This window comes from Saccopteryx leptura, chromosome 3 (assembly GCF_036850995.1).
Source record: "Saccopteryx leptura isolate mSacLep1 chromosome 3, mSacLep1_pri_phased_curated, whole genome shotgun sequence".
Classification (NCBI taxonomy): Eukaryota; Metazoa; Chordata; class Mammalia; order Chiroptera; family Emballonuridae; genus Saccopteryx; species Saccopteryx leptura.
In genome coordinates, this window is record NC_089505.1 from 85,248,883 (window position 1) to 85,276,086 (window position 27,204).

Here is a 27,204-nt window from a genome sequence, read left to right on the forward strand (position 1 = left end):
ATGGGGGTTACTGCGTGTGGCTGGCTGGCATGCAGGTGTGATTTGGGAAGAGGGGGGGTCCCTCCAGCAGAGAGGAAGGTCAAACGCAAGCTCTGTGTGGCCGGGTTTCGGCAGAGACCCCCGGGGGCCGACGCACCAAGAGCAGCCACATGGCTTTTCAGGGGCCTCCCCCGAAACAGCTGCCCCCAGACGTCGGTTGTCCAGCCTTGCGTGAGCTGCCCCAGGGTCCCCGATTTTACGACCTGTCTGGACTTATCAGCTCCCCCAAGAGAGCAGTTACTCCTAAGATTCCCATAAAAGGGAAGCTCTCCAGGAGCCACAAAGCGGCGACAGGAATCTCAAACCTCCTTCGAATCCCTTCCCACCAAGCACACGGGAAGGAGCCACGCTCGTCTGTACCCGGAGGAGTCACGGAGCCCCATCAGGTGAGAGGGGACATGACACAGCTGGACGTCCTTCAACTCCGCAACATCCCTCTCCCCGCGTGCAGCTGAGTCCCCGTCTGCATGGGAGCTGTTCGCTGAGACGCATTTCCCCTCCAGCCGCTGCCAGGACCCCCTGGGTGGGGATGGACTCAGCCGTCGTTGCCCAGGGCCATGTGGGGGGCTCGTGGAACTGTCTGTGTGCAGAACCACGCCCTGAGTCACGGCAAGGCGGCGACAGGGGCCCCAGGCAAGGCCAGCAGTGACCGAAGGGGGCGTCTCCACCACCACGGGCTCCTGCCGGGGCCAAGGAGAGCGCCTCTTTCCAGTGGTGGCTTCGTGTCCTGCTTTCAGCGGCCGGGAATCCCAAGGAGCACTGCCCGGGACCCCAAGCAGGTGCCTTCCATGCAGACCTGCCGTGATCGGCCCCAAAGTCCTCATCACAGCTGGCCCCTGAATGCTGAAGCGGCGTAGCGACCCCACCGAGCCCCCATGGTGGGCTGTGCTGGGTGGCTGCCAGCCCAGTCCTGAGAATCCTGCCCGTTTGCAACTATCAGTCAAAAGCGGTGATTTTCAACCGGTGTGCCACAAGAAATTTTAAAACCTGTAGGACCTGACTGATCAGGGACACTGACCTCTTTTATCCCTTAGTTTGTCAAGTTAATAAAATGACAACAGCCAACACAACAACAGCCATTCAGTGTGAATGAATCAACATTATACCTATATTACTATTTTTTCTTTTTTTAGTCAGATAGGGAAATGTGTATGTATATGTATATATAGTAATATATATACTTATTTTTGATGTGCCACAGAAATTTGGCAATTAGTTTATGTGACTCATGAAATGAAAAAGGTTGAAAATCTCTGACACCCGAGAAGGACCCTGAGACGCAGCCCAGAGCCCGCTCAGCTGGGAACACACATTCCAGTGCACCTTGGTCACCATGCTGTTCCCTGTCCCCGCAGAACACCGGATCCGGCAGGCTTAAACCTCAGCTCTACGCCCTGTGTTGCCTGCGGCTCTCACGTGCGCCCGAGGTTTTGCAGGGACGCTGTTGGCGGAGACAGCCGGCCCCCGTGGTAGAGAACGGACACACAGAAGAGCAGCGTGCGCAGAAGGGGAGGCAGCCAGGGACCGTGACCAGACGTCTGTGTTTCTCCGTCAGAACGTGCACGGTTGCCAGGACTTAGGGATTTACTGGGTTGGGAAGTGAGTGTGCTCACTTTAATTTACTGGGTTTTCATTTCTTCTATTTTTCATTAAATTTTCTTTAAAAAAATTAACACGGATAGTAAACTTGGAAAAACAAAAATAAAACCAAAAAAAAAAAACACACCTTGTGTTCAAAACAAGACCCTTGGGAGACAGTAAAAAATCAAAGTGATTATTATTTTTTTAAAAAAAGTATATATATATTTTTAAATAGGCATCACTTGGAGAGGAAAGCCCAACAAAAAATAATTTAAAATGAAAGTGAAATATGTATAGAGAGTGAGAGGGAAGGAAACAGAGTGGGGGAGGGGAAACAGGAGCCATCAGAATCTCCCCCACAGAGGCAGGGAACCTTCTAGAAAAAAGCCCAGGCCCTCAGAGAGGGGAGGAGCTGGGTGTCACGCAGTCACCACTAGCCCACCCCCACCCCCCGAGCATTCCCGGCCTTCGTGGGATCCCTGGGGAAGACATGTCTGCCTGGACCAGCCCACACCTTGCTGTGTGGGGCTGCACCCAGCACCCACTGAGAAGTCACCGCACAGGACCCCTGTGTCCAAGAGCCTCCAGGACGTCGACCCCAGCTCGGGAGCCACATGAAGGACCACATCCGGAGGAAGTTTAGGGGAGGTGTCTCGGCCGCAGGAGAGGGGCACTGTGATCACGCCCTGGGCAGTCACCACCGGCTAGGAAGACGTCAAAGGGGTACCTCTGCACCCACAGCTGTTGTGACCCTTCGTAGACGGGCCAGACACCCTGAGAACCAAGATCACATGGAGATGACTAACCACGCCCCCAGAAGAGTGCCTCCACCCCACCCCACCCCTGCTGCTCCCACTCTGAGGACCGAAGGACCAAGTGTGCCCCACCCTTGCTGACACAGCTCCAATCCAGTCACCTGGGGACACGTCCTGATGCAGCAGACAGGTGAGCCACCCGAGGCCACTCCGTACCCCTCTCACTACGCAGCAGGGTGCCCCCTTTCCCTAGGCTTCTGGTCTCATCCAACAACATCGTAGACACCACACAGCCAGAAGAAGCCATGTGCCCAGTTCCCTCGAGGAAGCACAGTCCTCCACCCTTTGCCATTTTTCAAAAAAAAAAGAAAAAGAAATACAATAGAATCCCCGAAGAAAGATCCTGGTGACTGCGCTGTGAGGCCCTCCCAGTCACGTCGATGCGGAGCCCAGCTGCCCTCTGCTGCCCCGGAGAGGCTGGTGGGGGCCCCTCAGAGACATGCATATCCTACACACGCCTGTCATTAGATTTTAATAAACCGTTTCGATTCTACTTCCTGAGCGCAAATAGACGTTTGAACTTGGCCAGGCCAGGCCGGTGTAGACTTGAAAGGGATCCAGGTAACACCGTGGTGGGAGACACACTCTTAATTCCTTTAATATATTGTGTCCGAGGTGACTGGACCGGCTGGAGCATGGGGGAAGGGGGGCGGCAGACCTGTTGAATTTAATTGGTTCCATTTGTCATTTTTGGTCTGACTCGGCCTCCCCTCGGCCCGTGAATCATTGCCAAACCCGCCGATCTCACCCAGCATGCCCACAGCTTGGGAAGGAAGACGGCTTTAGGTTCCCAGGGAGACAACTCAGCCTGACCTCACATCCTAAGGCCGGGCCGGGCCCGGTGCGCGCGGCTCTTGAGGTCCGTGCCTGAGATGGACAGCGCGGGAGAATCGGAGAACCCAGGATCCCTCCCGGCACAGCATCGAATGCGTTGGGAGGGTTGGGAGGGAGAGACGGGCCCAGTGGGCTATAGTTACAGGACCCTGGGGCCCTTCCTCACTCAAGCAGATGATGGCTGAGCTCTGGGCACCACTGCTAAAAAAAAAAAAAAAAAGAGAGAAAAAAAAAACAAACGAAAAAGAAATCTTAGGAGGTGGAATCGTGAGGACAAAGTTTGGAGGGAAAGCAGCAAGCTCCTCTCTCCGTAGAGCTGAAACAACGGTGTGGCTAGGCCCCCGCGCCCATGCCGGCGTATGTGGGCCTGCCCGGGGGCCGACCGCCACCCCCCACTCCCGAGCTGGCTACTGACTGGAGCGTCCAAAGACAACACAGCCCGCACCGGGAGTCCTCTGCCAGTGACCATGTTTGTGTCCGAGTTTGTGAGTACTCTCTGTGGGGATTGGCAAGGTATTCGCTTAGATCTGGCCTGCTGAGATGTGAGCTATTTGTGGGAGCTGATCTCAAAACATGCGGCCTGATAGGGAAGGCGATGAGTCACGGAGCGTCTCGAGACCGACGCGTCCCCTGCAGAAGGAGGAAGGGATGGGCTCGGAGACACTGAGTCAGCGGCAGGGAAGGGACTAAATATACCCTGGCTGGACCCATCCCGCTGTCCCCCGCCAGACCCCCCCTGACCACCACTTACTTTGTGGCAGGTCCCATGGGGCGCCTTGATGGACAAGCCATTGTAGCCTCTGCCTCGCAGACCCAGGGGGAAGTCCCACTGTGACCTTGAATGCAGGACAATGACACTGACGTTGGACCCAGGGAAAAATCGCAACCCTGATTTCTGGAGAAGCAGAGTGACGGAGTGGAGGGTTTGCACATCCTTTGATAGAACCCATGAAGAAAAGGGAAGGAGAGGGGTCCGGAAGGTGACATGGAATAAGGAGGAAAGGAAGACTCGCTGGGCAAAGGCCAGTCTCAGTTGTCTTGAAGCACTTTACCCATTTGTGGCCCCAAACATTGACAGGGGCCCCACTGTCTGCCTGGTTCTGGGCATCAGCAAAATAAAACCAACTGCAGTCATTCTGTGATAGGTCAGGGCCTGTGAGAGCCTCTTGGCTGTGTGGAATCAGGGCAGGCTTCCTGAGAAAGGTGTCCATGTGTTCTTTCACCTCTTCTACTCCTGGCAGGATAGCTCACCTTGGGAAGTGGGAATAGCCAAAGGTATCTGTCCATCATCCATCCACCATCTATCCACCACCTATCCATTATCCATCTACCATTCATCCACTCTTCATCCATCCATCCATCCATCCATCTATCCATCATCCATCCATCCATCATCCATCCATCCATCCATCCATCCATCCATCATCCATCCATCCATCATCCATCCATCCATCATCCCTCCATCCATCCACCATCCACCCACCATCCATTCATCCATCCATCCGTCCATCCATCATCCATTTGTCCATCATCCATCCATCATCCATCCATTCATCCATCCATCCAACCGCCCACCCCATCCACCCATCCCCCTTTGCAGACACTCAGTGCGCCCTGACTGAACCACAGTTCTTGGAGAGGCTCTAGGGAAGCTTTATTCACCCTTGGCCACCGTGGTCAAGAAGCAGAGAGGTGAGAAGGGCATGACCAGCCAGGAGGCTTAGCCACATTGGTCCTCACAGTCCATAAAAGGAGTGAGACAGGCATCCCATGCCCAGTGTGCAGTCAGCCTGCTCCTTTCCTGTTGTACAATGTTGGGCCAGTGACTGATCACCTCTTTGCTCTCCTTTTCCTCGTCTCCAAACGTGGCTATGGCAGTGGCTGCCCTTTGGGAAGATGTGAGCCTCTGGAGACTTGGCAAGGCTCAGCGATGACCACAGTCTGTAGGGGGTGAGGGGTGGAGGGATGTCTGAAGAGGAGGCAGTGAGGAGCAAGGGGACGCTGAGCCTCTCTGAGCGCGAGCGGGTCTGGTTCTCTGAGAGGTGCATGTGAAGTCACTACCGGGCTCAGTCTGCCTTGTTGTCCACAGTGACTGAGCAGCCGAGAGAATCTGAGGGTAATGAGAGCCTGGGCCTCAGGGCAGCTCCTCCCCGGGCCATGGGCTGGAAAGTGCACAGGTCCCAGCCCAGGGAGGCAGAGCTGGGGGAGGAGACCGCAGGTCCTTGGGGAGCGTCTTGACCCAGCCCTCTGCTTCCCCACCTGGGGCTTTTGTCCAGCAGAGAGAAAGTGGAGGCACCTGGCCCCAGGCCTGGAGGAACACGCTGGCTGGGCGTGGAAGCCCCCATCCTCCGATTTGCAGCAGCAGCTTAGGCATTGTGGAAACTCTTCTGCACCTGCTGGGGGATGGTGCCCGCTCAAGAGCTTTGCTGTTTGTCACCCTCTGTGTGGCCAAAGAAAGGTTACGAGTGTGACACCTCGCGGGGGGCCTCATAGAGACTCGGGGGAGTTGCTTCCTGTGGGCAGAGATGCCACCACAGGTGTTTGCTGTTGGTTGTTTGAGCTTTTTCTTTTTTTCCAAATCTTTTCATGACCAACAACAAAGAGGGAACCAGAGTGTCTCACTTCAGGACATCACTCTGCGTCCATGGTTTTTGCACTTTCAGGCCCAGGGCTCCTGCCTACCCCCCTCCCCCACCCCGATGTCAGATCAAACCAGGGTTTGAACAAGGGTTTGGGTTGTGGGCGTGTTAAGCATGTCAGCCCAAGGAGCAGGGGCCACCTGAGGCCAGCTGGGAGCTCCACACGGGGCAGGAGTGGAACTTGCAAGCTGGGGCGGGGGGACACTTTACAAGCCAGGCCAGGATTTGGGGGGCTTCTCTGCACGAATAGCCTTTAACTTTCCAAGCTGTTCCAGATGTTGGAACATCCATGGGTTTTCATGACTGTCCTTCCCGGGGCATCAAGCTCTCATTGGCCTCCAGGTCCAGCCAACAGCGGCAGGACCAGTGGTGGCGGTTTCCACCCCTCACCCCCAGGAGCAGAAGGCCCCATTGAGGCTGGGGCAGGGCTGAGACCCTGAGAGACCATGCTTCTGCATGTGGGCACCTGCAGAGACGGTCCCCCAACGGTGGTGGGGAACACGGAGGGTCAGAGAATTTACACCCAAATTATACCTGGATTGCCTGAAGTCAGACCTCTGCAGGGACCACTCTGGCCAACAGCTGCCCTTGCGACACCAGCTCTCTGCTCGCAGGGTCAGGGGGAAGAGGTTCTGGGCCCAAGGTTGCCTGATTTTCTCAGTGGGTTCAAGTCCAGCCCGAAACCCTTGCTTTAGCCGCCCTGTCGTCTGGCCGGCAGCTGAAATCCTGCCTCGGTGCTGGTGAGACGTGCCCAGTAAGGCCACAGAAGTGGGTCGGGTTCACCTGGTGAGACAGGCTTCACTTGCTTCCAGGTTCCACCCTCCACGGTGAACGCTGTTGTGGAATGTGTGTGAGGGAGGTGGCCGGGGTGAGCCCGACTTGAGCATGCTGCCAGCCCTGCACCCCCCTAGGGACCTAGGCCAGCCCTGTGCATCCTGTCAGAGACTGTCCCCAGGAGAAGGATGGAGCTCAAGCAGCCCTGGGAACTAGTGTCAACAGGCCACCCCAATTACTTCTACTTGGAGTGTCACCCACTCTGATGTCCATCTGGGGTTGGCTAGGAGGAGGTGACCAAGGCAGGGCTCCAGGATTGGACCCCGGGGCCTGAGCTGAATCCTGAGAGGGTCTGGTGAGCCTCTCATTATTGTGGGATGAGTCTCAGTGTCCCTTAGGAGAAAGAAGCCTGCTCCCTACCAAAGGCAACAAGCCAGGAAGTCACACTCGGGCCGTCACCTTCTGGGAGCACGTTCCATTCAGCCCCAGTGCAGGACGCCTTCAAAGAGAATGCGTCTGTAAACAGGGCCCCCGTGACAGGAATTCAGTTTACAGACGTGTCAGGGGAACCACCTTGTGCCATGACATCTGAAGACCGAGCTTCCTGGGCAGAGTACCCTGTGGGAGTGTCTGCAGGAGCCTACCCCCCTCGGGGGGTGGGACAGTCCCCAGGACCCCCACCCATCACACAGCAGCCTGCCCAGCCCCTGGCCTGGGTCTGTGAGGAGAGCCCTGTCCTGCTGTCCCCCCAGCACTGGGTTCCACAGTGACCCGTGCCTTCTCTTCAGGGGCGTGTCCATATTCCGAGAAGCACACAAGTGGGCCAAGGTATTCTTCAGGTGAAGCTCACAAGAGGCCCCTTCTGCTCCGTGCCGGGGCTGGTTTGTCCCTCTGGGGGCCCTGGGCCACCCGCTGAACGTTCCCAACTGGCCTGGAGTCTATACCTGTCGCCCACCTGGGAGGCCCCGGAAAGGGCCTGCTTCTCTGCCCAGCGCCCTGGTCAGCTCCCCGGCCGGCTCCGCCTGTACGTTTCTGATGAGCAGGTGCAGCTGGCACCCAGCACGGTCAGCACAGGGACGACAGCGCTGTTCGGACCAGACGAGGTGTAGGCATGGGGCCAGGAGCCATCCCTGAGCCACGGGCCTCACACAGCCACAGAGCAGGAAAGCGGCTCTGGTACCAAAGGGGAAATGAAGGCAGGACCCCAGGTCCTCCCCCACCCCCCATGGGGTCAGGTGGAGAATTGGGAAGTTCAGGGCTGAAAAGGCACACGTGGACAGCCCAGCCTCCCTACAGAGCACCCTGCAGGCGCAGCCACCAAGCCTTCCTTGAAATCTCACGATGACAGAGCACTCACCCCTGGGCGAGGATCCCACCCACCAGCCAGGGCTGCCCGTCCACAGGACTCAGCTGCTGGTCCTGAGGTTTCAACAGACGCCTGATGCTGGTCGCCTTCCCACTGCCCATCCCCCTAAGGGACCCTGCAGCTGAGTGGCTCTGTCATTCATTCATGTATTTCCCGGTAGTTGGAAGAGCTAGTTTGAATCACCAGCGTGCCTGTTTACATCCGATGGCTCAGGGCCACCGCTTGTGGCCAACGGGACACGCGGCAGACTTACGTGGTGGACGAGACCCGTGCTGGGGAGGAAGCCCAGCCTCCAAACACCCTACTCGGGGACAGCCCTGGAGTGGGACAGTGTTCAGGTCACCCCAATGGCCGGGTGACCCGGGTACTGTAGCAGGCAGAGAGGAACAACCTCCAAACCCCAAGTGGGTGTAGCCCCTCTTCCTGTCCCCTGTGCACCATTTACGTAATTGGGGTGCGTAAGTCCCTCTCCAGAGGGACACGACATCAACTCCAAGTTCAGCTTTGCTGTTACCGTACCCTCCAGTTTTCTGCAAAGTGTGTCAACGCTACTGGCTGAGGTGTCCCCCTGGTGTGCAAACCCCTGGACCAAGAAGGAAAAGGGAGAAGTAAAGTAAGGGTCTGAGGGAAGGGGAGGAGGCAGGGAAGGAGTTAGGGCTAAGAGGGGGGCCAGCATCCATGAGCTGAGCCCCGGGGCCCTGCACCCGGCCAGCACTTTAGCCCCGCTGTCTGGGCCTCTGTGGGAGACCGCATGTAAACCCCAGGGAGCTCCAGGGCCCCTGGCTGTCTGAGTGTTTGCAGGAGAAACAAACGTCTGAGAACCTTGGGGAGTTCACACGGCATTTTATCTGAGTAAATTGTGGTCCATGGCTTTCGTCAGATGTTCGAAGGCATCCGTGGCCCCCACGCAGTACAGAGGGCGGTTTCTGGGGTCTGGCTCCAAGCAGGGAGGCTCCAGTCGTCATCAGCACAGTGGGCAAGACCCCCGGGATGTAGGGCTGGGGCAGCGGCCCAGCTGGGGCACTGCTGTCCCCTGCTGGGCACCTTGAATCTTCCTCACTCCTGGCTGTGCTCTTGCATGTCTGAGATCAACGGACCTTGGTCCTTGTCCCCTCACGGCTGGCACACACATGTCACTGCCCTGAAACTGTTCTGTTTGGTAGAGACCAGAAACACTGGCTTTACCCTCCCCCCCTCTCTTCACGCTCTTAGGAGACAGGCTGGCCACCATCTTGGTGGACCGTCTCCCCGAGTCACCTGTTGTTCCTAGAAGTGGCCCCCTTGCTCACTGCCCCATCTGCCCTCCCAGCCCAAGCACCTGGGGCCCCAGGACCCAGGACCCGCCTGCCGGGACTCCCGCCTGCCTGCCTGGCTGCCGTGTCAGCGCTTGGCCATCTCGTCACCGAGCCCCGTAATGAGAGTCCGGACGGGGATTTATGAGCTCATCCAGGCCCTGTCGGCACCCAGACAGAGGTGTTTCCAGAATGCCTTCCCCACCTCCCTCCATCACAAGAATGGCCTTTCTGTTCCAAAGCCTCGCAGATGCCGTAAATCGTCAGGGGGTGTGTGCACACGTGCGCGGGTGCCTATGGACAGGAGAGGCCTGCTCGGCTCTGTGGCTCGAGTTGGTGGCTCTGAAGCAGCTGATTGGTCCTTAAAGAAGAGGTCAGGGGAGAGCAGAGGAGGAGACCCTTCCCGGTGCCCACCCGGCTGTGGGAGGTGGACGCTGTGCCCCAACTTCTGAGGAGCCGCGTTCCAGCAACGCAGTTGGAGGGCAGCTCGGTGCACTCTGTCCTACAGGCTTAGAATCCATTAGGCAAGCTGAGGACAGACACCTGGGCATCCCCGCCGGCCTGCTCACCCCGGACGGGGCCAGCAGCTGGCCATGCCCGCCAAATGGGAGAGAACTGGCCCAGCTGAGAGCCCACAAATGAGAAGTGCAGGAAACCTCAAATGATGTGCAAAAAAAATTGTCAAGGTTAAGAGAATTTTTCCATTCCTTTACTTCATAACTTGGCGTTTCTGATGGGGGTTGATTTATGAGCTGGGGGAGCTGGCGGAGGACAGGGGTGGGGGGGTCTTCGAGGCCAAGTAGGAGGAGTGGGCATCGGAGCAGCTTCCTGTGAAGCCAGGATTTGGACCAGGATCAGGCAGGAGAACAAGAGCTAAATTTGGAGAGAGGCCGGAGGACAGGGTTAGACTCCACCTGGTGCCTCTCAGAGGGAGAGTTTTAATCACTTTGGAAGGAAGGGGTTAACCAAGACCTCCTCTGTCACCCCAGAAAGCCAGCCAGGGTGCCCACCAGAGAGAGGGACTGCCTCTGTTAGGGGCCACCAGGAAATAACTGCCACCTAGTGACCATTCAAATGGTCAGTGGCTGGGGACCAGGTCTACTGGATTGAGGAGAAGGGACATTTCCCAAGAGTGACCAGGGAAGGGACGTGGCTGGCCAGGGAGTGGGAGCACACTGGGCACCCAGTGGGGGAGGCCCCAGAAGATTGTGGCCCCCCAAGCTCAGGCCCTGCACCCCGAGAGGGACAGAGACCGTGTGAAGGCTCCAGCACAGTGTTCCTTGGGGGTCAGCAGCCAGCCGTGTCCATGTTCAGACACCCTTGAGAGAACCAGAGATATTTGCCTGGGCACAGGGGAGGTTTAGAAGAACCCGGGTCAGGTACAGATACCTGCAGGTCCCTCGTGTGGGAAGAGGAGAGGCTCGTTCTGCAGGGGCGGAGATGGGAAGTTACCGGAAGGCAGGGCCTGTTCATCCTGGGTTCTTCTCAGTGTTGCCTCAGGGTCCGCAACAGACCAGGCTGCCTGGGAGCACGTGGTGGGGTCCCTGTGCCTGCAGGTGTGGACTTGCTCACGGAAGCTAAGGAAGGGCTTGGGTGTGGGGGTCAGAGGGGCTGAGCCTGGAACCTTCCAGCCGTCCCTTTGGTGGAACTGGGAAGCAACAGGCTGTGTCGGACTTTTCTCCACCTTCCCCCCCCCCCCAGCAGGTCCCTCGGGAGCCGAAAGGGGCCAGCGTGCTCTGAGGGGGGGTGACAGAAGGAAAGGGGAGAGCAGAGGAGCCCCCCAATCTGTGCATTGGAGACCCTCTCACTGTTGTAGACAGGGGCCCTTGGGGAGTGAGTCTGCAAAGCAGAATGCAGAGTCCAGGGCCCCAGAGCACTTGCGCCCGGGGCCTGGCCTGGGGCCCCTATGTCTGCGTTTGACACCTGCATCCCAGCATAGGGGTGCGCTGGTCCCGGACCCACTGGGGATGTGTGAGGAGGGGAGATGGGAGGCGTCCTGGAAGGAGGTAAAGGTGCTCTATGGGGCGGGCGCGGCTCTGTGGTCTGCTGGGGGCCCATCCCTCATTGGAGCTGATCTGTCTCTTTCCAAAACACATTGGCTGCCCCCACAACCACCCAAGTGACATCCCTGACCCCCACACACATGTATATACCCGGGCACACATGCACACACACACACACGCACATGTATGCACCTGTGCATGCGCGCGCGCACACACACACACAAACAAGTTTGCAAACTGGACAGAGAGTGCTTCCCAAGTACTTAGGACAATAAGTTGTTGGTAGCATGGCTCTTCTTCCGACGTTTCTGGGGGATACAAGCCCCAAGTCCTGGAAGGTAAAGGTGAGGTGACACCCTGAGCCAGCTAGACCCCAGAAGCATTGAAGTCCCCGGCCCTGTGCCTAGATAAGGCGCTGGGCAGAGAGAGATGCATACACACACAGAGTGAGAGAGAGGGAAACAGAGACCACCCTGTCCCTGCCAGCACCTGTGTGGCACAGGCAGCAGGGTGGGGACCACAGGGAGCTCCACTCCCCCCCCCCCCAGTCAGCCCTCTTCCTCATGTGACAGGAGCAGGCGGTGGGGCTGCCTTGCCGAGTGGAGGTGCCACTAACCACAGGTTTTGTTTGGTGGGTCTTTTCGGCGGGTTTCCTTCAGTTGGGGTGGAAGGTGAGAGGAGGGGCCCCTCCCACGTGGCTTGTGCTCCACACCACCGGGCAGCCCACATGGGCCTGCTGATGTGGCAAGGAGCAGGCCGCGCCCCTCCCCCCTTGCCATGGAGCACTTGGGCTGCAGTGGCTGAGGGCTGGAGGCTGGGACAGAGACTGCGGGGAGCTGCCCAGACTCCCCGGTTTTGGTCCTCTTTCAGATCAGGTCCCTTTGGTTAAAGTCCCCCTCAAATGGAGAATTCTCAGAACTGAGGCCCCTGGACTCACCACCCCTTGCCCGGTCGACCTGCAGAGGGAAGGGGCCGGGCTCCCTGGGAAAGAACCCAGTCCTCTGGGATCGAGGTGACTACCTGGTCCCCAGGGGGCCGAGGAAGGTTCCAGACAGGAGAGGAAAAGGGTTCTGGGCCACTTGCCGGCTTGTAATTAGAGTCATCACTGGGGCCGCTCCCAGCACCAGGGACAGGCTGCCTTCTTGGTCTGAAGGAACTCCTCATGGCATCTCAGCACAACTGGGTGCTAGACTGTCACTCAGAGACTTATATTTCAGAGGAGGGGCTGTGAGGATGGACGCACATACAGGCTGGAGACAGTTCCTGCATCTCCCATGGCAAAGTAGCTGCCTCCCCCAAAACTTCATGGGACCCCTGGCTCTCTAGAAAGTGTCTCTGGATATCTGGAGACCACCAGAACTCTTTACAGAAAGCACCCTGATTCTCTGGCCGGAGGGAGGGCTCTTCCCCAGGCCTTGGAGACAGTCTCCTTCTCGTCCCAGATTCTGAGCGTTCATAACAGGGCTCTCAGGAGAACTCCGGGAAGCAGAGGCCGTGGTGCCCTGGGCAGGCCTCCTCCGTCCGCGCTGGGAGAGGACACTGCCCCCCGCCCTGACTTCCCCGGGTCCTTCTGACGCTCTGCTCCCATCACCTGCTCACCAGCACCTCTGTGTGGCGGTGATCTCAGCCCCTGTTCCTCCCCCCCCTTCATGCTCTCTGCGCCGGGCTGGGCTGCCCCAGACGTGATCCCCCACATGCTGCTGCGTCCACAGCTGCAGCCGGAGTCCCAGTAGGCACGGAACAGAGCAGGTGGGGGTGAGGGATGGGACCCCGCCTGCTGCTTCTTCCCCTCGGGGTCCAGCAAGTTTAGGGAGTCCCTCTCTGAGCTGGGACAGCAGTCTGTTCTTCACAAAAAAAAAGGGGGGGGGCCGCTCCAAGGTGGCTCTGAGAAGCTGACAGCCCCTGCCTGTCAGAGCCGGCCCGGGAAATGTCCATAACGACAGCCGGGAGGAGCCCTGTGGCCCTGCAGGCATGAGCTAGGCTCCGTGGCTACAGGCCATGGTGTCAGATGAAACTTTCCACTTTTCAGAAAACCAAATGCTTCTCTGAGTCTCAGGGTGCTATGCACGCTGGTGTGTGCACACGCGCTCACCCCGGCTCGCGTGCAGCCGGCCGCATACCCAACACCTTTACCTTCGAGCGTGGTTTTCCGTCGCCCTGCACCGCTCCCCTCAGCAGAGGGCTCTGTGCCGAGACCGGAGGCCTCTGCTCTCTCACACGTGGGGCAGTGTGGCTGGGGAGCGTTTGCTACGCTGGTGGCACTTTTCATTCTGGGCCAGTGACCTGCTCGGTGAGAGAAAATTTAAAAGGTCCCCTCTTCCCCTTCACGGGGCTCCCCGGGGGCTCCTGGGTGGGTGGACTGGGTGGGCCGAGGGAGGCCTGGCTGATGGCCAGACGGTCAGCTGCCTGCTTCTCTGAGCCCGAGCCGCCAGTACCTCATGGGGCGAACGCCATGCCTCTGACTCATCTTGGTTTTCTCTCTTCCCGGGCAGGTCTCCGAAGACCTGGGTGGCGAGAAGTTCTGCTTGGACGCCAGCCAGGCCGGAGCCGGCAGCTGGCTCAAGTACATCCGTGTGGCGTGTTCCTGTGATGACCAGAACCTCACCATGTGTCAGATCAACGAGCAGGTGGGTCGGGGGGCTTGTGCACAGGTGACCTCTGCCCCACCCCCGCGGCTGGGCTGGGGGCCTCAGCACTGAGATGAGGGGCAGTGGGGGTGCTGAGGTGAAGGGGCCGCTGACCTCTGCCATGGACTTTTGCCAAGCCTCGTCCTGCCGCGGGGGGGGGCGTGGCTGTTTGACAGTCGGTCAGCGCAGGGTCTCCGGGAGCTCAGCGACACCCTCCCCCATGCCAGCTCCATCAGGGATTTCGGTCAGTGGCCTCCCCGAGCTGACAGGCCTGGGAACCGAACCATGACGATGTGCTTAAAGCAAAGCAGCCAGAGCGGATAGGAGCCAAGACCGCGGGGCCCACGCTCCCCACCGTGCCCCCACTGGGGTGATGGACACAGGAGAAGCAGGGAGTGGACTGTCTTCAGGAGAACTGCATCCAAACAGCACTGTTTAGCCAAGCCCTCCGGAAGGGTCAGCGCTGACTCTCTGGAAGGCTGACATGGCCCCAGCCGCTCAGAACCCCCGAGGGCCACTGTGGTAGCCAGGCCCGCCTGCGGTGGTGACTCACTGGCCAGGGGTGGCCAGTCCACCCCGGGCGGCAGACCTCTCCGAGTGTGGTTCCTCGTGGTGGACGTCCAGACCCACAGGCTGACCAGGATGGAAGAAGCCATGCGGAGTTCCTTCAGACCAAGAAGGCAGCCTGTCCCTGGCGCTGGGAGCGGCCCCAGTGATGACTCTAATTACAAGTCGGCAAGTGGCCCAGAGCCCTTTTCCTCTCCTGTCCGGAACCTTCCTCGGCCCCTCGGGGACCAGGTAGTCACCTCGAACCCAGAGGACTGGGTTTTTTCCTGGGAGCCGCCGGGGGGGCCCAGCCCCTTCCCTCGGAGCTGTTTGCTTCTGCCCTATAATCTCTTGGGGTGACACATGAGATTTCACTTGCGAAAAGGATTCCATGGCTTTTAGAAATGTTTGCGGAGACCACATAACAAAGGGCACATTCTCGCTTTGCCTGTGCAAACCATTAACATCGGGCTCGAGGCTCTTGACGTTGGAGAACAGTTTGGCATTAATAATCAAACAGGGGCCACCGCCACCAGGGCGGTCCCGCCCAGGACCCCCCATGGGCATGAGGGCGGGCAGGCAGCTCTCCCTCATCAGCTGGGTGTCCCCGGAGGGCATCATCCTGCACCCCCCGAGCAGGGCTTCCCGGGACACAACGTGGCACTGGACACCGGAAGGTGAGGCTCAAGTCCACCTCTGCTCCCCAGAACATCTACGGCTTCTGGTTAGAACTCGACATATTGAACGTTACTTTTTTTCCTGATGCAAAAAAAAAAAAAAAAGTTGTTGCAGGTAGAAATCTAAAGAACAAACATAAAAATTATAATGGTACTTTAAAAAAAACAAACAAACAAAAAAAAAACTTTCCTTTCCAGAGGCGGTGAATGTTGAGCAAAAAGGGGAGTCTGATTTAAGGCGCGGAGGAAGGCAGTCTTCTCGCCCCTTGTTTTGGAAAAGCGTGCGTGGGTCCTCAGCTGGGGCTGGGGCCGGAGCCAGGGCCGGGCTCTTGTGACATGATGGACAGGAGAATAACGAAGCCTTCAGATTTCCCATTTAGGAAAAGAATGCTCGCTGGCATGGGGGAACCCCCGCGCAGGAGGAAAGTCAGGGTCTGTACACGGCAAGCTTTCGGAAAAGCAGACAGATGTATAATCTTCATCGGCGGAGATCAACCTGTCTCCCAACATCTTTGTTTCATTGTTCACCTTTTCCGGGGAGTGTCGATTTCAGCTCTAAATGGAGCTGAACTGTTTTGCCCACTCTTTCCACGGTGATGGTGGTCTGTGGTCGGTCGGGACCAGGAGTGCAGCAGTGCTTTCCCCCAGGATGGAGTAAGAAGTCCTAAATGCTTACTGATTCCCATCCGGTTAACCCCACTTTCACCCCCAATGCTCACCTGCTCAGATGCTCCGTCCCGCAGTCAGAAACATACCTGGCTCTGTTACGGACACTCAGCCAACTATCCCAGTTCCTCTGGGCTGCTCCTCGCCTGCTAGCTGCTTCTCCCCACACGGCCTCAGGGGACAGTCACCCCCATTATAGTATACAAACTCAGGAGAAGCATGGGGAGTGTGTTTTTAAGTAAATGCAATGCTTGCAATGGCTAAAGAAACTCTTACCCTTGGAGCTGGTCAAGTCCTCAGCCCTCTCCCTCGCTCCCCCAGGAGAGCCTGAGGGAGAGAGGAGCCCTTCGCCAGGGAGCACCTCCTTGGACCACATGGTGACTCTTGGTGTCACCGGGCCCCTGAGGTTCCCCTCAGCCCAGGGCCTTTGCTACAACTGGGCCACGCGTGTCCAGGGGGGCTCTGAGCAGCTAGAGGCTTTTCGGGTCATGGTACGGGCACTTGGGGAGCCCAAACACCGACAGACTAGCACCTACAGGCAGAGTGTCCGTCGGGCCCGGCCTCATTCTCCCTGGAGCCTGCACAGACTGCTGCCATCAGGCCTGCCTGCCCCTAGCTCCTGGCACACCGAGGCCCCCATCCTGGTATAGCCTGTGCCCCTGTGGGGATCCGGGCAGGGAAGATGCACAAGAGACGGAGTGACCCCGGGAGTGAAAGAACTCAGCCAGTGTCCAGAGGGTCCCCGAGAACTCCTCCAACGTACCACCTCCTCGCCGTGGGAGCTGCCACCACAGTTCCCAACACTACCCTCCCGGGCAGCGCCGGCCTCCACTCCCACCTGAAGTTGGCCATCTTCTCCACGAGCTCTGTCATCCCCACGGGCGTGGGGCTGCAGGGCAGTGCTCCCAGCCCCGCCTGCGGGTTCTCTCTCGGCTTTGCCTGGAGACCTTCCCCTTGGTCCCCTGCTGCTCTGAGAGGTCCCCTGCCCCAGGGGACCTTAGGGGAGGCAGCAGCCTCCCTGCTCCTCTGGTGCCCACCCCGGCCCTCCTCCCCGTGGTTCTGGACGGGGGAGTACAGGGCAGCAGGGACCACACTGGGCCATGGATTCCCTCCTGGGCATGGCCGCATCATAGAGGGCTTATGTGGTCCTGAGACCATGTGGGCTTCAGGGCTGCTAGGAGCAGAATGTCCCCAGTAGATGGTTGGGCAGAGACTGAGTCTTCCTCTGGGGTCGTCGGGGGTGGTTGGGTCGCAGCTGTAGACCCTGGGCTGCGTCTGTTCACCTCTGCAGCTTGGCAGGAACGGAGGACAAAGCAGAGCTGCGGGCACCTCCGTCCTGGCACCCTCGCCCTCCCCCGCACGGTGTGGGCTCATGCTCCCACAATTACAAGCAAACGCGTTGTCTTGAAATGTTTCAGGAGAGACAGGCGGGCTCTGTTCCTGGCTTCATTCTGATGTGAGAAAAAAAACAAGAGCGTGTCAATAGAGCGCCCACGGCGGAAGGAGGGTAGGAGGGGGCTCCCACGTCCCCTCCACAGGGCAAGGATGTTGGTGGCGAGGCGGCAATAGGGCCATGGGGCTGAGGATGATGTGACATGGTGCTGGGGTCACACATATGTTTGGGAGCAGAGTTTGGGGCTCTGAACCTCCCTCTCCTATGAGTCCCATGACAACCCCATTACCCTTGAGGGCTGCACAGCAGGAAAACCCACACCAGCTGTACATTCTAGAGGCCGGGTGAGGGGCTCTGGCAGAGTGGGAGGGGCTGGCCCACCCCCCAACATGGAAGCAGATGAAGCTGATCTCTTTTTCTGTGTCAGACAAAGGCATTTCATTAGCAGATTAGTCGACTGATAACCACGCAGCCCCAGGCACGAGCCAACCCTGATCCTAATGCAAACCCGGTGCATGCTGGCCACCGCGCTGCCCATTGGCGTAGGGCTTGTTTTTTTCCTTTTGCTTTCGTTTCTGTTGCCCCGATGCGGACCCCTCTTTCTGCCAGTGCAGGGACTTGAAACAACAGGCCTCTGACATACAGCCACCTCACTGCTCCGCGTCCCGATGGTCCCCTTTCTGCCTCTGTGTTCCTCCGCCACGGTTTTTGTAAAGTAAAATTTATAAATGAATTGGCCAGTTTAAAGGGACATGACTTTCCCTTGGAAAACGAGATGGGAAGGAGAATCGTTTTTCAGCATTTCCTGACCAGTTTACAAAAGACGTAAAAACGAGAGAGAGAGAGAGAGAGAAAAAAAAGATGTATCCAATTTGTTTTGAGTCAGAACGCTGTCCGATTTTAGCGAGCCTTCTTCAGAGCGCACTCCCAGCCCTCTTTTTGGCCAAAGAACAAGATATAATAAATCCAGCCTCCTCCCCTGTCACAATACCGACCAGCTGTGATCATCTGTCAGAATTCATATTCTTTTCCCTCCTTCATCGAGTGGGACGCTTTGTTGCAAGAAGCCAGTTAAAGAATGATGAAGACAGTTTAACTGTGACCCCATAATTTATACGGAGGCAGAAGTAATATCCAGGTCCAAACTGGGCACCTGAGAGATGAGTGCGTAGATTTATTATTATCATTATTATTTTAATGTTTTGAGCCGCTGGGAAGGGGGCAGAAGAGATTACAGTGAAACTGAAGATTTAGGTGCAGACGACTTCAGCCACGTGCACGGGAAGAGAGGTGCACGGCAAATCCCGTACAGCAAGCCTTCGCCTCCCACGGCCAGAGGGAAGAATTGTTTCCGTGCCCTTGGGACGGGAACCCAGAACTGCTGACGACCTGCAGGCCACCCACTGTTTAGGAACAGCAAATAGTGAAGATTTGTGGTGGCACATCCAAAGTCCTTGAAGCAATGGGGCGGCACGATGCTACCCTCCGGTGTCCCCAAGAGATCAAAAAATTTAAAAAAATGCCCAGGCATAATTCTCAGGCCAATGTCCTCCCTCTGAAGGACCAATGACCGGGGAGAGGTGGATGGACCCCTGGGTGAATTTGCATTCAGTGGTTCCCTTAGAGGGATTTCAAATTCCTCTTGCTGTGTTCTTCTGTGAAAAGCCCCTCAGGCACTACACCAAAAGCCTTCATGAATTCAAGCACCACTGAAGTTTCAGAATCTAGGATGGAGAGACGTTGAATTTTCTTCTTTTTTTTTTCTTTTTTTTTAAGATAAGCAGCACACTGAAAGAAATTTCAAATACGGTATTTGAGAGCTGCTTTAAAATGTCTCAAACTGTTCAGAATGGGGTGGGGGGGGGGGAGAAAAGTCGTCCCGGTTCACCTGATCACTTTCCTGTCTCTGAGAACAGCGTTCATTCCCAGGAGAGGGGCAGCGAGGGCTGCAGCCCTGTGCTTTGCGCTGGCCGGGAGTCGGCATCCAGTCATCTTTCTACCCCGGGGGCAGCGCGCATGCAGTTTTTGTAATATCTATTTAAATTTAAGAATTCTAAGATTGAGTATAAATAAAAGCTGTAGTTCTTAAGAGTTCCTTTTGGAAGATAGTATTTATCCTTGGGAATTGATTTGATATTAAAAAAAACCCAACAACTTCATAAACTGTATGGAAACTGTATCCATAGGGACAGGCTCCACCTCCCCCCAGTCCCTATTAGAAATTTGAAATATTTCTTTATCTTAAACAATGTTGTTGGGGGTGGGAGGGTGAGGGGAATATGATGTTCCTTTTCATAAAAGGCCCAGCAGAACGGAACGTGGGTTGTGCTAAATCCAACACTTCTGAAGCAGTTTCTCTGCCTTTTTGTTGAGAACGTGGTCACTGCTGAGTCCTACACCTCGGTCCATCTACAAGGAGTGCCGTGTGTGTTTGTGGGGGGGGGAGGGTGATAAAGGGGAGGGACACGGGCAGGCTGCTGAGCAAGTTACAACACCCAGGGACCAGTTTGGGTGTTGTTTGCCCGTGTTCAATAAAAGTCCGTGTCCTTACAAAGCAACCCTGGGCGGCGGAAGCAAGGACTTTCCTCAGATCGAGTCTGTTTGGCACGGTTATTGTCAGAAGCATTTAGAGCAGACATTTATTGGCGCTAGTAAACTCAGCTCCCCGCCCGGGATCTGAAACCAGAGAAGGGCTGCGTCTCAGCCACGTTGGGCGCACGACCCGGGCTAGGCAGGCAGCGCGGGCAGGGCAGCGGCTGTTCAGAAAAAAAATAGGCACCGACACTTAGATGCTGTCACTTGAACAAAACACGGGTGTTTCCTTCTGGCAGCGGAGCCGGCGTGAAAGGGCTCCGGAGAGGGAGGCAGATTTCTCTCTCCCCTCTTGTGGAAACTCCTCTGGCTCAGGCTGTGCGCGCCCGCCTGGGGTTGACTTGGCCCTCGGGTCTGGGTATGATGGACTGAGGAGCAGACAATAAAAGGAAGGCGATAAACCGACTTCAGGAATTTTTAAGAGGCGGCAATAATATATTACAGGCCCCGGAGGGGCAGGGCCGTCTCAGTACAGCGAGCGCGCAATCTACCGGCCCTGCAAGCCAGGAGCAACCAACCAGCCGGGCCTCAGTCCCACCTAAGCCCGGCCTTTGTCCCGGGAAGTCGCCCGACCCCGCCGACCGACCGCGGCTTTGTCAGCGCGTCTGGCTGATAAGGCCTTTTGTGCCACTGGGGACGGGTCATAAAAAAAACGCCCGCGGCTTCCGTACGGACCTCCGCGCCACTGGGGAAGGCGGCCCGCCAGCGTTTGGAAAAGTTTGTGCCGATTCCCTTCTCCTCCTGGACCCCTCCTCTAGGTGGAGGCAGGTCCGGAGACTGTCCCCCCACCCCACCCCCGCCCCGCCCGGGGCTCTGCGATTAACACTAATAGCGATTAATTCCATCTGCAGCTCAAAGTCCAGGCGGCCACGGCTACCGGCCCGCCGCCCTCCCAGGCGTCCTGAGCTCGCACCCACGCCAGGCACTCGGGCGGCCGGCTGTCCTGTGGGTCCCGAGCAGGGAAGGGGTCAACCGTGGCGCGCAAATCGCTCCTCGAGCCCCAGCGCGCTATACCCTCCCTCAGCGGCTCCAGGGAGGGTCGGTCCCCCAGGAGGCCGGTCGGCCTCGGAGGGCGTCCGGTGGCCCTTGGATTGGAGGGGTGGGTGCGGAAGGGTCCCAGGAGGTCGATCAGCCCTCGGAGCTGGGAGGGGTGTGGGGGGCGGGGACCCGGGTGGCCTCAGAGTGCAGGTGCGGGGGGGGGGGGTCCCAGCAGGTCCTGCGGCCTTTAGAGGGGGTCAGAGGAGGAAGTCCGGCCGCCCTAGGAGCCGGGGTGGGGGTCTTGAGAGAACCGGTGGCCTTTCAAGAGGAGGGGGGGCCGGAGGGTCCGAGGAGGTCAGGGGGAAAGGCAGAGGAGGGAGGCGCCGCACCCAGCCCCGCCAGCCCAGCCGGATTGGAGCCCCACAGCCGGGCCCACGGAGGACGCGACCTCCCTGGAGCCGCGCGCCGAGCCAGGACGCCAGGTCAGAGCGCGTCCCGAGCCCTCGCGGGGCAGGGGGCGGAGCGGGGTGCGTGCCGCGCGGCGCGGAAGGACGGACGCTGCGGGCAGGCCCACATTGCCCTCTAACGGGGACCCGCGGAAGCCGCCGCTCTGGCCGCGGGCCCTCCGCTCTGCGCCCGCACAGGGGCCTCCCCGGCCTGCGCTCAGAGGCGGGCGCCGGCGGCGCGCGGTGGCGTTCGTTACAACATGCGTTGCTGGAAGTGCTCGCCGGCTGCCTCGAGAAAGTGCGACCGTCCCTGCTTATTTAATAACTCCAGACTCACCGCCTCAGAGGTTCAAGGGCGCTTTGTTAGAGCTTCCAATCCACTTTGGGTCAGATTTTGAAAAACAGCAGCTGAGGTCGGATTATTTAAAAATAATAATAATTCATTCCCTGTGTAATTTTTTTTTTTTTTTGTAAAACGATACAAAACTGGGATGTTCCTAATGGTTGGTTTAATTATGGAAGTTAATATGGTCCAGTTTCTTAATTCATTTTCACATCTATTATTATTATTATTTAACATCTATTATTTTACGGACGTATCTGAGAATAACAGCCAAATAAAACGGCTAGTGAGGGCAGGGAAAGGGGAACTTCACGCGCAGTGAGAGGTGTGTGCTTGGGCAGGGTGTTTCTGCCGTCCGCCTCCGCGTGGGGACGTGGTGCCGCGCAGTGTGTCCTTTTGCGGGTTCACTGTGAGTCCGTGTGGAGTTGGGACTGGCGGTTTGTGAGGGAGTTCACAACTGGACGTGCTCTGGGGCAAGGGGAAGGGGTCCAGCAAGCTTTCAGGAAGCTCAACCTTCCAGATGTTTCCCGTGGCCATGGGGGAGTAGGGGGGAGGTAGGCAAACCATGTGCCAACGCAGTCTCTGGGACACTGGACCCATGTCCAGCGGTTGCTGGGAAGCCCGGCTGGGTACCTGTCCACCAGGTCCTCTGTGATGACCTCTGGATGAAAACAAGGGGAAGAAGCCTCCACCCTCTGGTCTCCAGGGGCAGAGGGGTTGGTCTTGGGTCTACTATCTCTGCCCTCCCCGCCTATCCTCTGAGCCTGGGGCCTTCAGGCTTCTGGAAGCTTCTTGGTTACAGTTAGCTTGAGGCCCAAACACTCAAGCCCCAGGTAATAGGCAGTGGATTGATCTAAAAGAGGCATCCGCTCTCTGATGTTTCCAGATTTAAGAAGCAGGATTCCCTGGTACTGGCTCATATGTGGAGCGGGAGCCCCCGACCATCACCACCCAGAGGATGCGTACCTGGTCTCCTCAGAGGGAAAGCAGGGGCTCCTGGGCAGGGTCTGGCAGAGACAAGGCCGGCCTGGTTCTCTCCCAAAGTCCCCCAGACCCTCGGTGCTGTTCCCTGGGCTCTGTCCCCGACGGCCCCTGCCATGCTGCCCTTCTGAGTGGCTAGAGTTTTCCAAATCATGGCCACCACACCCAGGAAACACACTGACAAGGCGCCGCGCTTCCTGGAGCATTGAGACTGGATGTTCCCGATGGACCTCCCCTCGACCTCAGCGCCGCAGAATCTAGCCCCGCTCTGTGTTTGTAAGGATTGACCCCCATCTCAGATCCCCAGTGGCCACTGGGCAGCAAGCTTGCGCAGGCCCTCGCCCCTCCGCCTCCCCTTTCGGATGGTGTCCATGCTCACAGGGCTTCCCAGGGCCTGGCCTACAGGGCTGCTGTCTGAGCTCACAGGCACTTTCATAAACATCCACATTCATTCTTGACTCAACAGCCCCCAGAAGGGCAAAGGCACGGCCTTCTTTACCCACTCATTGCCAGAGAGAATCACCCCGGAACCCACTCCCGATGTGAAGAGCCACCCTCCCTAAAACCTCCTGCTGGGACGCTCCTTGCTTCAGAACTTGGGGGCCGATCCTCACCAGTTTAATTCTGAGCCCCCTGTATCGACCTCCAAAACCCAAATAAAGCAAACGAACAGGGGACTGCACTTCTTTCGAGTGTATTCCGCAGAGTTCCAGAGGGACACAGAGCTCTCGGGAGCAACTAGAAAACAGACGACTTTCCCAGCGGGGCCAGGGGCCAGGTGTGTAGGGTGCAGTGTTCGAGGCCCCGGGGACGGCGATGCTGACCTGCTCTCCCTCTCTGGTTTCTCCATCCAGATTTATTATAAAGTCATCAAGGACATCGGGCCGGGAGAAGAGCTGCTGGTGCACGTGAAGGAAGGTGCCTACTCCCTGGGAACGGTGCCCCCCAGCCTGGATGGTAAGCTCCCGAGGCCCCCGTCAACTTCACGCTTGACGGGGCCCGGCACCCCCAGCTGCTGCCTGCAGCCCCAGCCCCACCCCACTCTGACCCCAGGGGAGCAGAACCAGCTTCCTCTTAACAGCTTCTCAATCTCAGCCCTTGGCTCTCTCCTTCCTTGGGTTCTATGGGCCTGGCCCTGAGTTCAAGGTAGGACTTCAGCCAATATGGGGCACCGATGTCATGTTACATTGTATCTGCTGTGGTTTTAAACTGTATCGATATCGTTATTATTGACAGCAGGGGAATCCTTTGCTCTCCTTAGTAGAAAGAAAAGGAAGGAAGGAAGGAAGGAGGGAGGGAGGGAGGGAGGGAGGGAGGGAGGGAGGGAGGGAGGGAAGGAAGGAAGGAAGGAAGGAAGGAAGGAAGGAAGGAAGGAAGAAAGGAAGGAGAAGGGAGGGAGGGAGGGAGGGAGGGAGGGAGGGAGGAGAAGGAAGGAAGGAAGGAAGGAAGGAAGGAAGGAAGGAAGGAAGGAAGGAAGGGGAAGGAGGAGGGAAGGAAGGAAGGAAGGAAGGAAGGAAGGAAGGAAGGAAGGAAGAAAGGAAGGAGAAGGGAGGGAGGGAGGGAGGGAGGGAGGGAGGGAGGGAGGAGAAGGAAGGAAGGAAGGAAGGAAGGAAGGAAGGAAGGAAGGAAGGAAGGAAGGAAGGAAGGAAGGAAGGAAGGAAGGAAGGAAGGAAGGAAGGGGAAGGGGAAGGGGAAGGAAAGGAAAGGAGGGAAGGAAGGAAGGAAAGAAAACAAGACAGTTTTGTGGCTTGGAAAACATTCACTCTCCAGAGCTTTGTGCCATGGATGGGACAAGTTTCAGTCTCACTTGAGAGAGGGCCGTGGCTCAGCTATGTCTTCGAAACTAGTGCCCGTAGGTGGTCAATGCTAAGGGCCCGTGTGTCCGGGAAGAAGGAGATGTGGGGCTCAGGTGGGCCCTGGGGTGCGGACCGTGGTGGCGTTCCCAGCGCCCCTGCCCCTCAGGGCACGCGTCACCGGGTGTCTGTCTCTCTGGTAGGCACACTGTCCCTCGTCTGCCCACCTCGAGTGCCTCTCCGAGGAAGCTTGAGAGAAGTCCAGGCACACACACAGACTAGGGATTCCTTCCTCCACGTTGTTCAGCAATATGCCCTATCGCCTTGGGATGATTTTGGAGCCGTTGTGAGCCCCCCCGCCCCACCCCGAGGAAAAAGTCCAGTTGGAGGAGCGCAGCCTTGGCACTGGAGGACCCGCCATTAACTCCTCGAGTGCCGCCTCTGAGCCTCTGAGCCGACGTGGCTTTTCTTTGAGTGAGACCCCCACAGGCAAGCAGAAAGGCAGTCTCCCCTCCTAGCTATCTTCGGGGCTACTGAGCCCTTGTACTAGAGGAAGGGGAGGTTCCTTCCTGTCTTTATTTCCCTCCCTGCCCAAACACCACGGCTTCATGATTAATGCCACTCACAGCAAGTTTCTCCAAGGAACCACGCCACAGCACGGGGATGGTATTGGCTAGGCTGGGAGCTAGGCACTGGGGGTACCAGAAAGTCCCCTCAAGAGCCAACTCAGAGCTTCCCCGGACTGACCCGAGCACGGCCCGGCCCAGCCCTGCCTGGCCTGGCATTAGGGGCCAACTTCCCTCCCACGGCAGCAGCTCGCGTCCCCCCGAGTCCCAAAGGCCGTCGGCACCAAAGGACAATTTTACGAGCCGGATCCTGTCTGTCCTCTCCTCTGACGTTTGGTTTTAATTAGGGCCATCGAGAAAAGAAAAATAAATGGTTTGAGATCTGAGTAACGGGTGGGGAGGGGGTCTCGTTTTCCCTAAAACAATTGTTGAAAAGACCTATGAGTCTTAGATAACACACGAGAACCCTGAAAGGTAAACCCACTTAGCTCGGGAAGCGTGCTCGGAGAGGGATTTCATTTGTGGAATGAAATTTCTTTCTTCCAAAAGGTTTTAAAAACCTTGGTTCCTACTCCCCTCTCCAGCCCCACCCCACCCCACCCCCACCCCCATCCCGATCTTGAATAACTTGGGTCTACATTTTTCTAATAATTTATCAAACATTTGTGGGCTAATTGCTTTCCACACATTAATCGTCTGACATCAAATATTTGACTTCTCAGACTCTCTGCTGTCAAGATCACTCCTTTGCTGCCCAACAGTCACCCCTCCTGTTAGACTCTGAATCACACAGAAAGAAAATGCAAAAAAAAAAAAAAAAGTCCCTTACTAAGATAATTATCATAAAAAAAATCTTTTATCCCAGGCCCAGCTAAATGCGGCGGCCCCTTATCACTGCGGGAATTTGGAGTGGGCTCTTGAGGGCTTTCGAGCCTCCAGTCTGGTAGATTAGCATGTAGATGCCACATAATTGTGTCCCCCCTCGGTTCCCCAAAAGCCATTAGGCACTGACTTATTTTCCTGTTGCATTCCTGCTCCACCATGGAAAGTTGCCGATGGAAGTTCAGATAGACAGGCAAAGGCGGCGCACATTTGACACGCAAGGCTTCAGGCTGCCGCGTGAGGCCACGGCAAGGCGGGATTAGCTCGGTCTGGTTACAACGTGGAGCTGCTGCCCCAGCCACGGCTCCCATGGCACCCCCCACCTAACCTGTTTAAAAGAGGGACCGGCTGTCGTTTTGAGTCACCATTTTGTGCGCTGTGGTTAGGAGCAGGAGGCTTGGCTGAAACACTCACCGCCCCCTCCCCACTCAGGTCCCACGGAAGAATCAGAAGTCCTGGCCGGCCACTGCGCGGGCGGGCCTGAGTGTCCGCCTGGCCGGTCCGGAACTGGACGCGCTCTTCTGTCAAGCCTGCAGCCTTGGAGGAAATTTTCCTCCCAGGGAGCCAGAGCCGAAGGAGCCCTTTCAGGTTCATCGGTTCCCGCGACTTTTTTATTTTGTTTTTACCCTTTCAGTGGGGGGGGGGGGGGAGAGGGGGGGCAGGTTTCTTTCGGGAGAACTTTTTGCTCTTGGGAGAAGATAAAGAAAATCGTTTCCATGCAAATATGCATTTCTTTTGAAAAAGGCTCGAAATTGTTCACTTCTTCCCCTCTCCAAAACAAAAAGGGGGGCAGGCAGGAGGAGGATGCAGTAGTGTGCTGTGTGGCAAGCACAAGAGACTGACAGAGCAGGAAGACAATGGGATACAATGTAACACAATGCAGCATAATACAATGTAACAATGCAGCGTAAGGTGATACAATGTAACCTAACATAACCAGGATATAGCCTACTCCATGAGTATTTCAATAAAACGTAATTGCTTGTGCTGGAAAAAGTGAAAACCACGTGGGCTGCGCTCACTCTTCCAGCACCCTGTCCAGCACACCCCAGGTGTGCATTCAATGCTGGCCTTACCTGCATGGAAGACGGCAGGGACACCTGTCCACACCACAGCACAGGTGGGGGAGGCTTAGACGTGTCCTGTTCCCAGCTCTGTCCTTCGACCAGGGCAAACTTTAGGTCCAGGGGGTAGAAAGGGAGGCAGTGAAGGAGGATGACCTTTATTCTCACCGTGGGGTCCATCACCTCCTAGGCGCTCCCCTTCCCCATTTCAAATGCTCCCAGACTGAGAATCAGGCTGAATTTTCATTTTAAATCCAAATTCCAGATCGACAGTGGAGAAATCAGTTGGTCAGAGTTAGGGAGGGGT

General features: G+C 57.2%; 1 protein-coding gene across 5 annotated transcripts in view; it reads left to right on the plus strand.

Annotated features, from left to right (window-relative positions):
- Window positions 1-27,204, plus strand: part of PRDM16 (PR/SET domain 16) — a 309,142-nt gene that overhangs the window by 247,702 nt on the left and 34,236 nt on the right. For all 5 annotated transcript variants that reach the window (XM_066374857.1, XM_066374858.1, XM_066374859.1 and 2 more), the window contains exons 4-5: window positions 13,836-13,970; window positions 23,447-23,549. In XM_066374857.1, the coding sequence (XP_066230954.1) occupies window positions 13,836-13,970; window positions 23,447-23,549 (238 nt within the window). The remainder of the gene's footprint in view (window positions 1-13,835; window positions 13,971-23,446; window positions 23,550-27,204) is intronic.